Below are 15,658 nucleotides of genomic sequence, written 5' to 3' on the forward strand. Positions count from 1 at the left end.
ATACTTTTTCTTCCTTCTTTGGAAGTCAAACCATGCGTTTCTCTAAAAGTGACAGCACACACACACACACACACACACACACACACACACACACACACACACACACCAGTACCACCATTTGTCAAGGAGCAGCATGGAAGGTGCCCCAGAGAGGTTTAAGATTCCTCACTCTTCTCCATGTCTGCACTCAGCTCCCAGTCAATTAAGAATTAATGCTCAAAAACTTTCCAGGGACCAAGACACCAGAAGGAAGCCGATGTTCTCTGGACATCTCCAGGGTTCTGGGAGGCCAGGTTTGCTGGGCTGGGCTTTTTCTCCCTCCGCCTGGACAAGCGATGGTGGAAGGGGCCACTCGGCCTCTCTTCCTGTCCTGGTGAGGTGGTGGGAACGGAGACCGGGGGCCTTTATTCCGTGATGGGCAGGCAGACCTATCAGTGCTCACACAGACACACACACACACACACACACACACACACACACACACACATTCCTAATCCCGGCAAAATGCTTCACACACACTGAGCACAAAATAAATGCTTATTAACTAAACTGACCCAAAATAGTGAAATGTACAAGTAAATTAATCATGCCTCTCCCGGAGGCCTAACAGGATTACAAATTCCGCAAAAATTGACCACAGGGAGATCAATAAGCTTCTACCTAAAACTGAACAGAGCCAAAACTTTGTATGATCTGCTTCTTGGGGGAACAAACAAATTTATTTTTTCATTTCTTATTAAGACTTCTCAGGCCTGTGTGTGCATTTTATGTATGTACATGTGGTGTGTGTGTGTGCGCGTGTGTGTGTGTGTGTGTGTGTGCTCACGCGTGCATGCACACACACAAGCTCGTACAGGCACAACAGGCAGAAACCGGCAAAAGGCATCCAGAGCTTTATGCCCAGACAATTTAGAAATAGTCACGGCATAAGGATCGTGAAATTGCTCCCATTTAAAAAAGCCAAATTTTGGTCCACAGCCTCCCTTCCCTCAACTACTAAACAACCACCAAAAGTTACATCGCAGGGGATGAAAACGGTCAATTTGTTTTGAGCCAATTAGGTCTTGCTACAAAAGCATTAAGGGCTGTTGATGGCTGGACCATGGGTCCCCCGAAGGGGAGGGAAGATGAAACTCTAATTTGTCCAGCTCCTTTCCACACTCCGCTTATGTCGAGTCAGGGAAATCTTCCTCTTGCTGCGTTTGTCACTTACTTTCATCGCCTTTTTTGCCTACCATTCAGAAAAAGGAAAAATACATATATTGTGTGGGAGGGCACGGTGGAACGTGCCTGTAAGGTCTGTAACAGGCAGGGTTACCCCTGAAGAGGCTCGGTGCTGGAAGGCAAGTGTCAGTGGTCACTTAACAGGGTCACCAGGGGAAAGGTCACTCCCCTTTCTCACCCCCATCGTCCCTCTTTTATGGAAAGATCTGGGTGCATCTGTGGAACTCAACGCTTATGCAACAGACTTTGCCAAAGAGGTTCCTCTGCAGGAAAAGTTAGGAGGGCTAGACCCACCCAGGGTCTGTATGGGTCCATCCCCCAACCCCCACCCCCCGCACCCTGTGTGTGTATATCGGCCACCGACTGCAATGGAAAGGGCTCTGACTGCTAACAGACTCACGATGTGGTCATCAGTGCCAGGCTGGGTCCTCCAAACCTATCCCCCCAAACATCTGCAGTTGTGAGGATGCTCCAGGCCCAGTAGGAGGAGCTGAGCCAAGAACTTTCCACCCTTTCTGACGGCTGACACCAGCCCCCAAGCAATTCCTTACCCACCTCCACCTCACTCAGGAGGTGGTGTTATAAATGACTCCCACACTTATAAATTGTTTCCCACTCCTGAACCCTGTGTCGGTAAATAACACTTCAACTCAAATGGACACATTTCTCTGCTCTCCATCCATCCCTCCATCACAGCCCCCTCCACCACGAGAAGATAAATAGCACTCTAATCTCTATCCAGTCTTCCTAACTGGGGGTGTTTCTCTCTGCCTTCAGGCTCATAGGAGAGGACAGAGTGTCCACATCCAGAACTCCGGCCCTTGAATTTCAAGGCCTTTTCCAACAGCCCACACAGGATAGAACCCACTCACTTCTCAGTGAATTCTCAACCAAGCCTGGCTTTCTCTGGGAGGCTGAGCTTTGGGCATTTCAGAGCAGGCCTTGTTTTCTGCAGATGTCCCCAGCCCCTCTTGGATCATAAGATGGTCCCTTAGAAGTATTTTTTTCCTGGTGGTCATTGCCAATCACTCAACAATGCTTGCGTTCCAAGATTCAAGGGCGTCTGAAAACACCGCTTCACGGTAACTTTAAAAGGTCACATCTTCTTCACATCTCACCTTGCCCTAGAAGACCAAATGAACAGCGGGCAGGGGGTGTGTGTGTGTGTGTGTGTGTGTGTGTGTGTGTTGTATACAAGTGCATGTGCACCTGTGTGCATGTGCAGGAGTGTGTGTTTATGCACTGACTGTCTCCTCTCATTGCAGGAGCTCCCAAATACAACCAGAAACAACAGCACTGGGGCTCTCAGCTTCAGGGCAGACAGATTTCCCCAGTCCCACCCCACAAAGCCAGCTGTGTCAAAAAGGCTGGAGCCTGCCCCACTGCAGTGACAGTGTTGCCCTCCAGTTCTAAGAGCAAATGAAATCTTCTTGCCCATATACTCTTTAAATTATTATCAGCATTGAGGAGGGAAAACTCATTTTAAAACCTCAGATCGCATCTCCAGGCCACTTCATTCTCACACGACAGCCCGCTGGAGGACAGAGCAAGGGGAAAAGGCAGAGAAGGGCCTCAGTACCCAGCTACTTCAGGTCTCCTCTGAAGGCGTGAGAATGGCCATCTATTTCTGAGCAACCCCAGGGAGGGTTTTTGAGATGTGCGGGAGAAAAACAACAGTGGGTTCCCTCCAACTTTCCAAAGACCAGCTCCATCAAGTGGTCCCAAAGATGCCTTTGCAGAAGGGTCTCTCTGTTTCCCTAAACTATTTTCCAACACACTCGATTCACCTAAACTAAACACTGACACAGGTAAGTCAGACTGCGACCCCCCCCCCCAAAACCAGAGATTCCCCCTCAAGAATCGGAATCCCAGAGCCAAGAGTTCCGTGAAGAGGCCAAGATCTTCCACAAAGAGGTCAAAGATGAGAAGGAAGACAGAGCCTTCGCATCACACAGCCCATCCTACCAGCTCTAGGGGAAGCGGGGCAAGCTGAATGTGCTGGACCCTGAGCTTTAATGATCAGAACATAAAAACCTGCTTTCCCCCACCATGGAGTTTGTGCTGGGATGTTTATTGGAAATTTCCCCCCTTGGGAAACAAGTCTATCCCGCCTAAAATGTTTCTTCTGGGACATCCAAAGAGCCAATCTATTATTGTGAAGGCACTAAGACCTGAAAACTGTTAAATTCAATTGCCTTTATGTTTAAAGGGCATCTGGGTCCTTAGAATGATGCATAAATCATGAAAAGATCCACACAAGGCCGCCGTAAAGTTCTCCCTCTATCCCGCTTTGCAAGGAAGCAGAGTTGATGAAAACCTACCAGCTCTCTCAGCCAAGAGGAAGAATGAGAATTGGGGATGCTGGAGCCAGGATGGACCCCCAGCACGAAGTCCCAGGGACTCCAGTTCAGCGTGGCCCTATGAAGCCAAACCTGGAAGCCATCAGGGCCCAGAAAGGGCTCCTTGCATTTCATGAGGTTGCTTCTCCACTGCCCCCCACCCAGTGTCCTTTCTGGGCAAACACCGGGTTGGGAGCAGACCCTCCACTTGCTTCCCAAACCTCCGAGGCCGCTGATTAAAATGCAAGCCAGCAAACAAAGCAGGACTCAGCGTCCTACAATAATTACACCCCGTGAGAATGATGGCTTTCAAACGTCCCTCCTCGCTCAAGTATATTAAACTTAATTCTGCTTTTCGATCCTGGTCACAAAATAAGCTGGGAGTCCTGGGCCCCTGAAGTGCATGCCCACGGGGTAGCCCCTATCCACCCTAAAGTCACTGATGGCCCGGTGAAGCTGCCTGTGGATGGGTGCTGTCATGTTGCTGGAAGATGGCAGAAAATGATCAGGGCCGCTCTGCACGGGGTGACCCCACCCAGCAACATGTGATGTGTGAGGGTCCCAGAACTATGTCTTCCTTCTGGTTCCCGCTCATGGTTCCTCAGGGCCCGAGTGGCCCTGAGTGGGGGAGACTGTCGGCCAGGCTGTCATGAATCAGAACACAGAGGGTCCCTCAAGGCGAAGCTGTGACTAATTCAAAAGCCCAGCATCCTCTCCGCCAAGTCGTTGGTACCAAAAGATTACAATAAAGGAGAGGAATTTCCATAAATGAGAAGCAGCGTCCCGCTTCCCACAACTGGGAGGGGGGCTGGGGGAGGGGAGGTGGGCACTGATTCAAAGATTCCTCTCCTGGCTGCAGAGCACTGCTAGCTGAACTCAGCCAGGGAGACACCTCCACGCGCAAAACCCAGTGAGCGGCGACGTGCGTCTGCTGCCGAAATACTCCAGATCAAAGTCACCCACAGCCCAGGAGGCCTGGGAGGCCGAGATTTCGTAATTAGGATCTTCAAAATCCTCCTCTATTTTTAGGGCTTGCACTCATTCAGTCCTTTACAGAATCAGAACCTGTCAGCTAAGGCCAAAGAGACTGAAGGTTTAGTTTTTCTCCCTGCCCAACAACCGCCTCCCCCAACTCTGCTTTCGGCAAGCAGATTAAGGGTAAACTAAAGGAGTAGCTGGATGATTTGATGGAAATACACTTGGTCATGCATATGTATATGTGCGTATGCCCAGGGTAGGTCGGGGATTGGGGAAGGGGGGTCCTTTCCTTCCTTCCCACGCTGAACTGTGTGGGTCCTTCTCTCTTCCCACTGGCTACAGACAGACCCAGACAGGACACCCGCCCCTTGGCCATACTCTTTCAAGCCAGCCCCGGGATCGCTTCACCAGGCTCCAAGGTGTACCAGAAGGCGAGAAAACTTGAAAAACTTCCCCCAAATGTCTTTCTTCTCAATCACACACTCATGAATGTATCAACATCTCTGCCACTAGCAATCAAAACCCACACTCAAATCTGTCCACCCAAGAGGCGCCTAAAAATAGACATCGTCCTAAAACAAACACATCGCTGGGCAAGTCAGAATCCTGACTTGAATCAGAACGATGAAGCTGGGTTATTCCAGCCCCTCCAGACTGAAGACCTGGGTAGAACAAGTAGGGGGACATGGAGGGAAGGAAATAAGAAGCACCCAGTAGTTACAGGGGGATGTCCCCGTAGATTCGGGTCCTCTCAGCTATGAGAGGTTTGTGTTTTTATGTTGCAATGTGCTCGGGAGGCCTGCTTGCCCTCACACACTCTCCGGACATTTGATCCTATTTCATAAAGCTATACCCTTTTAGTCTCTAAAACTAACCAAACTGAGGCAAATACAGTACCCCTTCCTAGGAGTATTTATCTCCTAAATGCTTTTGGCGGAGCAGATCCCTTCCTGGGCAAAGAACACCAGCCGATGTTATTGTCGCTCAAGTGGAGAGAAAAGTGATTTTGAGAAATCTTTCAGCACAGAGTAAGTTCAAGAGATCCTGTGAAATCCCAAGGATTCATCGAAGCCTGCCCTTTCAGAGTGGGAAGAATTTCCCTCCTCTAATTTCACTTGGTCCTCCTGGACTGTTTATTAAAGATGTATATTTTATATCAGCAGAAAGTATCAAGTAACTTCTTGGCGAGGGCAGCCAGATTTTCAGGACCTATTAAGATTCTTCGTGGAAATTTAAATACCTCTGTCAGGCAAACAAAATCATATCAGGAATCATAGAATTTCATTGCTAGAAAGAGAAATTAGATTAACCAACCCTCACTCCTTTCCTAGAAATCTCAATAAAATAGAAGTATATTTCAACAGTCTCTTACTTCCGGTCTAAAGGGGCCTCACAAGAAATCTAAATGAATTTATGGTAAAGAAAGCTATCCTGAGAAAAGCTCTCCCATCTATAAATATCGTATATATTTACCTATATGAGAATATATAAGTATCTATAACATATTAGAAGGCAGAGACCATTTAAAAGCAAAACAGCCAGAAAAAATCAAGTGGCAGAAACCGTGACAAGTTCAATGCTAATAAGTTTCCACCCCTTAAAAATCCTTGTCCTTTATTAATATTTAGTAGAAATGTATAATTGCGGATGTGTGCGAGGTTGGGGTTTTATGTCGGGAGGCGGGTGAAGAAGACAGGTTTATTACAACCATGAAATATTAAACAAGCACCAAAGAACAGTAGTAGTATGTCCCGGACTAGCCAGGGAGCAGGCAGGCCCAGAAGTCAGCTGCACAAAGGGGGCTCCTATCTGTTTACATTGCCCCTGATTAACACCTGCGAAGTTTTAGGTTACATCTTCCGGAGGGTGCAAAAGTCACATGAAGGCATGCAACCCATGCTGGATGATTTCTCCAGGAAACAGGAGTGCGGGGCTCCTCTTCTTCCCAAAAGAAGTCTGAGTGAGCCTTGAAAATTCTCTCCACGGTGTGAGGAGTGGGGGAAACAACTCAGCAGGATGCCCACCACTCCCCACCACCACCAAGCCTGCCCTCATGTCTAAGGAAATTCACTGTGCAAATCCTGCCTGCCTAGTATTTCTCAGTGCTGCTTACTGTGTTCCAACTAGAACACTGAGAGAAGCGTGAAATTCCAAAAATTTCTCCTGCATCCCTGTAAAAATATCATACTTCCAAAAAGGGCAGGATCGCATGCAAAGCATATACGGAGACCTCGCCTGTTTAGATGTGTGTGAAAGAGCGTTTCCAGCCAACTCTGGATTTCAAGATAGAGAAACCAACAGAATGGAAGTTTAGCAAGAATAAACTTATTACAAGGATAAACTTAATATGGAATACAGTTAATTCAAGTTTTCAAAACTGTAAGGGGCAGCCGGGGGCATCCCTTTTCAGGTTTAATATGCTTTATTTACAATCTATCATTATTTCTCCTTCTCTCTCTGTTTTGAAAATCCTCCATAGCCACACACCTGTTACAAAGATAGGTGGATGATTTTGCAAACTAATTTCAAATTCATGGACTCCTCACTGATTTAACAGATGTCTGAATAGGCCCAAACTCAGGCTGGGTTTTGTTGGGTTATTTTTTCCTTTGCACAACCTCACCCTTCCCCCGCCCCAACTTTGTGCAAACAGGATCTCATGAGATGTGGAGTTTCATGATATAAAAGTTGTTTGGTGGGTCGATTAAGAAGTCAGGGGAAGGATAATTCGGAGAGGCTCACTTTCCTAATTTAAAAAAAAAAAAATCATCATCACATGTGATTCTGGCCTAGACTTTGTGAGAAGTATAACTTGCCAGTCGAGTTCCCTCCCCTCAGGAGGACATCTAAACCCCATAAGACAATCTGGGCACGTCCCAGTGGCTACATGGCTTGTGTAGTTCTGAAGACTTATTCGTTCTCTCCAATCCGAGCACGATCATTTTGTTAAAGGCCGACTAGTATTTTGTCATCGGAGCGACGAATTTCAGAAACGGTGTTAATATTTAATCACATTAGTACTGGCGTGTTTTACGGCGTGACAAAATAAAATATCATTACAAAAATGGGCTTTGCCTGAAGGAGGGGGGCAGGCGGTGAAATAAAGTGCTTGCTGGGGCTAGAACCTCGCAAGGGTATATTCAATGCTGCTTCATGGCTGATGGGATGATGGGCATGTGTTTATGAAAAGCAGGACCTTTTCCTTTAAATTCTTTTTTTTCTCAACTGTTTCCAAGTGGTACACTTCACTCTGATTTTCAGCCAGGGGACTCAGGGGCCCGTTGAAGGCTCTGTGTACCTATTTATACAACATGTGCAGATGGAACGGCAGGGTGTTATCATAATGAAAAGTTTAATCATCCTTATTTACTACCAGTAAGGGAACAGGAATCAGATGCAGATACCTTATAAAGCCTTAACTAGCAGCCCCAAGGCTGCAGAAGCTGCGAGTGACCTCAATTCGGGGCTTTATCTAGGAAACTGTCCTTCCCACATCACAGAGTGGAAAACAAAGGAGGTCAAGTGGGTGTCCCTGCTGAGGCTTCTAAGGCGGCCAGCCCCACAGCCGGTCCCTGGAGGAAGTTCCTGTCTCCTCGTGTGCAAGGGAGTGCTTCGTTTAGCATACAGGGGAAATCAACCCCAAAGTGACTAGCATCTGTTTCCAAAAAAATATTTTCCTTCGTCTGACTGTGATAATGAAACATACAAAACAAAACATTAATGACATTTCTTCATTCACAGCCTGCAATTTTTTTTTTTTTTTCTGTAAAGGAAAACTAGTGGGACTTGGAAGGGAGCAGTGCAACATCTCAAAAAACTCATTAAAACCACCCAATTCCTCTGTATTTAAGGCCCTTCAAAAGACTTGCAGGCAGAGGGCTACTGGTTTTTTCTTTATTAATTCTCTAAATCGGTTTTTTTTTTCTTTTCAACTTTTCTCACCCCATTTTGGCCAATATGGTCTTAATTACTGGGGTGGGGGGGAATGGGCAAAGGGGGAGGGGGAATGGGCAGCCAGGCTGAGCCAGGTAGAAGTGACAGGGGTTGGGATTTGTGCTAACCAGCTATTGATCGGCAGGACCGAGATGTTGTGCACCAGAAAATAAAAGAGAAGGGGGGCCAAGCAAGCAGGATGCCCGGTCCAACTCCATTTTAAAAAGGAGGGAGGGGGAAAAGGGAGAAACAGCGGAGGGTCCCAAACTAACCAATTTATGGCCTTGCCTGGGAGAAGCCTGGAGAATGCTGATGCTGGCCCTGGTGTCTGCTGTGCATGCTAAACACCCAGCTTCAAATGAGAGAGCGGCGTCCCGGGCTGGGCAGTAAGCGAACAAAGAGAAAAGGAGCGAGTCCGCATTCATGAATTAGAAAACCCAAACGGGAAAGCTACCCGGATGGACAGACCAGAGGGGCAGGCGGTGAAAGCCCCAAGTTCTGAGCCACCCAACTTCTGCTCCACTTCCCTTCCCCCTCCTCCTTCCTCCTCTGCCCCCCAACCCCTTCTCCTAAAACCTCCCCTCACCTTAAACCCCAGGGTCAGAAGATGGCAGGGTGTAGAATGTGGACTAGGAAAACGAAGGCAGAGGAAAAGAACCTAAGAGAAGGCTAGGATCAGGGGATGCATTTTTTTTAAAGACAGTGAAATCGCCTGCTACTGGCTCCATGGTAATGTTCAGCCAGATGAAACCAAGGGAATTCAGTGAGGGTTTAAAAGAAAAAGGTAGGAACGTGGCGCGGGGAGGGGGGGGGGTGGTGAGAAATAATGTTACTAAAAAAGACCCATCAAAAAATAAAATGGATCTCTATTGCAGCCCCGTCATCTTTAAGTTAAAAAAAAAAAAAAACAACTATTATTGCTTTAAGGGCACTGGTGGTCCATTTACTAATCCCCACCCCACCCACTTTAAAGGCCTCCAGGCCTGGTGGGGAGGGAGTGCTTAGAATGCAAAGGAGAGCTGGGACTGGACATCTGTCACTAAAGCCAAGCGAGATATTGACAAACGCAGGTCCTTTGTGTCTTAAGAATATATATCCATATCCCCGAACACAAATGATGCCCTGGCCGATTGGTCTGGTCTCTGCCAAGTAGCACCCCCACCCCATCCCAGCCCCGGCCTCCCCACCAAATGTCAAGGAGGTGCACTCTGAAAAGGCTGCCTGCCTCCTACAACCCTGACAGGTCTCCAGTTTTTCAATGAAACTCTAATAGTTAAGAAGAGACAAAACAGCTATTCATTAGGAACAAATGTCAAATTAGGCATTGCCTCTGAATGATGCTGCCGACACCAGAGCAGTAACTTTTCTTTCCAAAGATGCTGGCACACTCAAGGGAACTCAAGCTGCAGGTGGGAAACACTAGGAAAAGGTGGGGAAACACTAACACAACTTCCCAGGTCCTGCCAGGAAGAGGGAGGGTGGCATGCAACTCCTGAAAAGTGGAACCAGCCTGCATGTTGAGCGTGAGGAGGGGTCTTAGGGTGAAAGCTAAGGGGCCTAGTCCTCTAGGCACCCAGCAACTCAGCTAAAATTGAGTGCGGGGGCACAGGGGTTACTCTACAGTGATCTCCAAAAGGCTGCCATCAAAGTTGTTACCACCCTGGGGACCAGAATCTACCTGGCAGTACCTGGGGATGGGACCTGAGGGTCTGCTCACAAAGCCCTTGGTGCAACCAAGGGAGGTGTACTCAGCTCTGAGCTGGGCATTAAGAAGGCCTTGTGTCCTCCTGACTCCAAGGGATCCTCCCCTTTCACGGAGCCTTCTAGAAGCCTGCAATGAGGGTGGAGCTGGTATCTGCCAGGTGAGAAGGGAGCAGGGAACCGACCGCATATACCTTCTTTGCTGTTGGGGTTCTGGGGTTTGGCCTTCTCCCAGGGCGCCAGCGTCTTGTCGTCCTCCGCGCCGTCCACCAAAGACTTGTCAGCTGGCATGTACCAGGTGGCGCTGTGCTCTGCCATCAGCGAGTCCAGATCGATGGTGCTCATGGCGCTCTTGACCGCCTCAGAGCAGCAGCTGCCCAGCTCGCTGTCACCATTCTGCGCACTGGAGGTCCCCACGGCACACTCACCCTTCTTGCCACCCTTAAGCCCCAGAGGCTGGTCCTCAGAGATGCTGAACTGCTGCCTCTGCAGCTGGATCTGTGCCTGGAGGATCTCCAGAGGGTGGATCTCATCCGGTGGGGGTGCACCGCTGCTGCTCGTGGGGGTCCGGACCTGTTCCAGGCCCGGTGTGCCAGGATGGGCCGGTCCCCCGCTGCCGTAGCTGTCAGGGGTCGAGGTAGAGGTAGACAAGATGCCCAGGCCAAGCGGGGGTGGAGGTGCCTTCGGTCCATGTTCCCCGGCGCCCACCCCACGGGGAGGGATTTTGGGCGAGCCTGTCACCAGAGGGCTCCTACTCGCTTTGGCCAAGGCTGGGGGGTTGTCGGAGCTGGATGACACCTCGTCCTCGTTGGCGTAGCTCGTGCTCACCTCATCCGAGGCGAACTCGCCCACGTGCGGGGAACTACCATCCGACTTGGCCCCACCGTCCAGGGATGCCATGAGGTCCGGCTGGTCCCCCAGGAGCAACTCGGCTCCCTTCCCCCACGACGGCGACGTGAGCGCTTTCTCGTGAGGTGTAGGCGCCCCGCGAGTCTCGCCCGTGGAGCTTCCCCCGACAGGCGCGCCAGGCGCCGGCTGTTGCCCTGGGCTCACCCCGGATGCGCCTCCGCTGTCTGGCGCCGCTGCGTACTTGTCGAAGAAGGTCCCAGGGCTCACGTGACCACTGTCCCTTTTTCTGCGACCCCGTCCCCGGCCACCGCCCCCGGGGACCGGCTTGCCATCGTTCCCCGACGTTGATTCCAGGGTATAGTTAGGGGAGAGGCTGGTGCCGTCCCCCTGGGCGGACGGATTGGGCGGCCCCGAGGCTTTGGAGCCGCTGCTACTGGTCCCCGACGGGCCTCCCGGCCCTGGGGCCCCAGGAGCAGTCCCTCCTGGGAAGTAATCCGAGCCCGGGTTGCTGGCCACGGCTGCGCCGTCGGTTTCGTTCTGGCTCAGTTTCCTCTTGCCCTCGGGCGGGTTCTTCTTGTTGAAGGTCACGTTGAGGTTGGGGGCCCCGAGGCTGGCGATCATGTTCTGGCAGGCTGTGGAGAGTGCAGCCAGGCAGCTCTGGCCGAACAGGTTGTCCTTGGAGCTGGGCTTATTGAAGGATCCCAGCGAGAGCGCGCCCAGCTTACTGGCCGAGGTGCGCTGGCTGGGCTGGAAATCAGGCTGCGCTGGGTATGCGCCCCCGCCGCCGCCACCGCCCGTGCTGCCGCCGCCCCCGCCCGCGCTCGGGGGCGAGTTCACGCCTGGGCCGCTGTGCGGCGTGGCCTGCCGGTTCGCTGCGCCGAATGGGAAGCCAGGCTGGCCCCCGAGCGCGGGCGCGGTGAAATCTGGCGGCGGGGGCCGGCGCTCGGAGGGAGCGCTGGGCAGCCCCACCCCAGCCCCGGGCGACTGCAGTTGGCCTAGGCTTGCCAGGCTGCCCCCAAACTGCAGGCCAGGCGAGGGCAGAGCGGGCACGTGGCCCTCTCCTGGCATCCTCAGCGGCTCCTGCAGAGAGCCCCGGAACAGCACCCCCGAGCCACCCGGCGGAGGGGGCGGCGCCAGTCCGGAGTCGTGCGGACCGCAGTCAGCGGGCAGGCCTGAACCTCCCATCCTGCGGGGCAGCAGGTCACCCGGCGGCGGGTGCGGACCTGGGAACCACGCACTCTCCTGCGCCAAGTGCTGAGCCTGCTGTTCGAATGTGCTCAGGCGCCCGGCGCCCGCGCCGCTGCTTTCGCGCTCAAAGTTCGTCTGAGCCAACGCGCCCACCGGGCCGCTGTGCACCAGGCCGCCCTGGCCCACGTCCCCGGGGTGGCCTAGCTGGGCCAGGTTTGGCTGGCGCAGCCGCTGCTGCTGATTCCGCGACGCCATCTGCTTGATCATGAGGGCCGCGTTTTGGCGTTGCTGCTGCTGTTGCTGCTGTTGCTGCTGCTGCTGCTGGTGCTGCTGCTGCTGCAGAGACTGGTGGTCCGGGGCGGGATGCTGCAGGGGTGGCCCCGAGGGGAAGCTGTCGGGCACAGGCGGCGTGAACTCGCCGGGTAGGCCTGAATAGGCAGAGGGCGAGAGGTGGTTGTCCAGAGCGCCGTTGTGCATGCTGCCGTTCCACGAAGCACAGCGGTCCACTCCCCCGCTGCCCGGGAAGTCAAAGCGCGGCCTTTTGGCCACATTCATGTAGGGGGGTGCGTCGAAATGCTGCAGCCGCTGGTTGGGCGCCTGCTGCGGAGGAGGGTGCTGCATGTTGAATACAGGCTCGGAATAAGGGTGCATGCTCCGGTTCTCCAGCCTGTGGATAGGGTACTCGAACTGTGCGTGTTGGCTGGGCAGCATGGGGCCTCCGTCTTGCAGGCCGCCGCTAGGCGTGCCTGCCTCACCCTGCTGGGGACGGGGGAGAGCAGGCGGACACGAATTTTGTCGGACCAGAAGCCCAGGCGGCGGCGGCGGCTGCTGTTGCTGTTGCTGCTGTGGCGGCGGCGGCGGCGGCTGCTGCGGGGGCTGCTGCTGAGGGGGCGGTGGGGCCTGCTGGGTAGGTTGCATTAACGGGTGCCTGGAGCTTACTCCAGGTTCCAGACCCACCGGCATCTTGCGTGTCCCGCCGAACCTCTCAAAGAACACGCCGTGCTGCTGCTGTTGCTGCTGTTGCGGCTGGGCATGCATTTTGGACAAGCCCACCAAGCCTGCAGCTCTGGGCATGGCCGAGGCACCTGGGAAAGAGCCACCGGGAACCTGACGACCTGCTGCATAATGAGGCAGCTGCCCCTCGGAATCAGAGGGGGAAAACATGTCGAAATGTCCCGAGGGCGCTTCGCCCGGGTAATTGTATTCCAGCGAGTCGACGGCGGCTCCTTGGTTCGCCACCCTCCGGGGCTCTAGACTGTGGGAATCAGAGCCGCTGGAGGCCGGCAGGCCGTGGAAGGAAGCGGCTCTGTTAGGGCTCTGGTCCAGCGGCAAGCATGGGGCAGGCACGGCGTGGCCCGAGGCGCCCGAAGTGTGGAAGTCCGGGAGGTTTCCAGGTCGCTGCGGGCCGAAGCTCTCCGGCCCCTGGCTCTCCGCCAAGTGATCATAACCCTCGGCAAAGGGCGGCTGGCTGCCCAGGCCGCCGGCCGCGCTGCCGTAGCCGAGCAGACGACCCCCATGCAGGCACGAGGCCCCAGGATCTGGCCCACCAAAGTTGCCCCCGAAGTGGGGGTGATGCTGGTGGGGGTGGTGGCCTCCCGGGTGGCCGTGGTGCGGCTGTTGGCCTCCAAAGAATCCGTGCACCGGCTGAGCCTGCAGCCCCCCCGCGTGCAACTCCGAGTGGCCACGCGCGTGGAAGCCATAAGGCTCCATGTTCATGCCCAAGATGGGGGGTTCTCCCAGCCCACTCATGGCAGTGTCCACGGGGCCAGGGGGTCCCCCCGCGTGGAAAGCCGGAGCCTTAAAGTGGGCGTTCATGCTTAGTCCGGCCTCGTTAAAGTTCCTCTCGCCCTGGCCAGCGTTCCTGCTGTTGATCTGGGGCTCGAATTGGTCCAGCCCAAACATACTTGGCGGGGGGCAGGGGGATCAATAGGGCATGACAGCCTGCTCTCCGCGGCGCGCCTCCGGCCAGCTACTCGTTCCGGCCCGAGGTAGGGCGCTCCGGGACGCTCAGCACCGCGGGGGCGCAGCGCGCACCGCCACCTCGCCTGGCTTGCAAAGGCTGGGGGCTATCGGCTCCTCTCCCGAAGCTCTCGCTCTGCCCGACGCGGGGCCTCTCACATCTTGCGGCGCCGCGGGGCCTCCAGGAGCCGTGTTGGGGGGCCCATGCCCCGGGTGGATGGCAGGGCCGCGGGTGGGTTTGCGGGGAGAGGACGGAGCTGCGGGCTCGTAGAGACAAAAAGTTAAGTGGGGGGTAGGAGGCGGGAAGGAGGGAGGGAGAGCAGAGCGATCACCTTTTTAAGTCCGATCGGGTTGGGTGGGGAGCCCCCGACTCTTCCCGAAGTCTCCCGGAGCCCGTGGAGGAGCTGCTAAGGGGCCGGACAGGAAGACCCGTCAAAGCCGCGGCTGGCGCGGGGGCACGGACAGTGCGGTCCCTCCCCCCTCCCCCTGGAGTCCCGGCGCTCCGCAGCCCAAGCCTCAGCCAAGCAAGATCCGCTTGCACAGTCCCCGTCGGCCCGGAGCAGGAGGCTTCTGCTTCTTCACCGGGTCAGAGGACTGGAGACTCCGCTCGGCATCACCGGGTGCTGGTGCCCGAGCGGAGCGCTCAGCGGGGCTGAGGAGGCGGCGGGCACCAGAGGTTGAAACCGATGGCTGGGGGAAGGCGCGGCTCCCCTGTTCCGCCGCTGGTGCGCTGGACCCGGTGCGCCGCTTCACGGCCACGTCCTCCGCCTGCCGATTCTGTCCTTTGCCTTTGGGTCTCTGAGTTCGCGGGGATCTCCGCCAACCGTTCCAGGCGCGGGCGGGTAGCGAGACGATGGTCGCTCCAAGCCTCAGGTTCCCTGCCTCCGCTCCGAGGTGCTTCGCAAGTCGCCCTCGGACCCGGGGAGGGGGGCGTACGCGGGTTTGGGGGGCCACGCTGGGCGAGCAGGCTAAGGCGATCCGGCTGCGCTCTCAGAACCCGGAATGGGAGGGGGCGGGGGCAGCTCTGGGGGGTCCTCGCACCCCTCTTCTGGCTGGCGGGGGGGCTCTGCGTGGGGCGTTCCGAGGGTCTCGGCTCCCCTTTCTGTGTCTGCCTCTCGCCCAGAGCCCGGAGAAGCAGCAACAAGTTTTGCATTTCAGCAATCAATTTCAGCCATTACATTTGCACCAATCAGCGCAGCCCAAGCTTCGGGCCCGGGGCGGGGCTCGCTCTTAAGGTGGTCCTGGGTGCTGACTGCCGAGGCCCCCGCCATGAACTCGCACTTCGCCTGCTCCGGGGTCCCCCGCACCGGTTAGCCTCCGGGTCTGGCGCCAGTGCGCTGCGGGCGCTCCCTGGCCTCCCCGAGCATCGGGATGGAGAGGGCGCAGGCGGAGAATGGCGGGAGCTGGGCTTTGTTCACCCCCCTTCCCACTCACCACAGTTCCCAACTCCCCACCCCCAACTGAAGCGAGACCTGCGGGGTGGGCAG

At 54.7% G+C, this 15,658-nt stretch overlaps 1 protein-coding gene across 2 annotated transcripts in view; it reads right to left on the minus strand.

The window, feature by feature from the left end:
* Window positions 1-15,324, minus strand: part of MN1 (MN1 proto-oncogene, transcriptional regulator) — a 48,118-nt gene extending 32,794 nt beyond the window's left edge. The window contains exon 1 of one of the 2 annotated variants that reach the window (XM_047760755.1): window positions 10,370-15,322. In XM_047760755.1, the coding sequence (XP_047616711.1) occupies window positions 10,370-14,114 (3,745 nt within the window). In that variant the 5' untranslated portion in view covers window positions 14,115-15,322. Of the gene's footprint in view, window positions 1-10,369 lie in introns of both variants that reach the window. The other variant, XM_047760756.1, reaches the window with a different exon arrangement.
* Between the last annotated feature and the right edge of the window lie 334 nt (window positions 15,325-15,658).

Source organism: Phacochoerus africanus, chromosome 15 (assembly GCF_016906955.1).
Source record: "Phacochoerus africanus isolate WHEZ1 chromosome 15, ROS_Pafr_v1, whole genome shotgun sequence".
In the NCBI taxonomy this organism is placed as follows: Eukaryota; Metazoa; Chordata; class Mammalia; order Artiodactyla; family Suidae; genus Phacochoerus; species Phacochoerus africanus.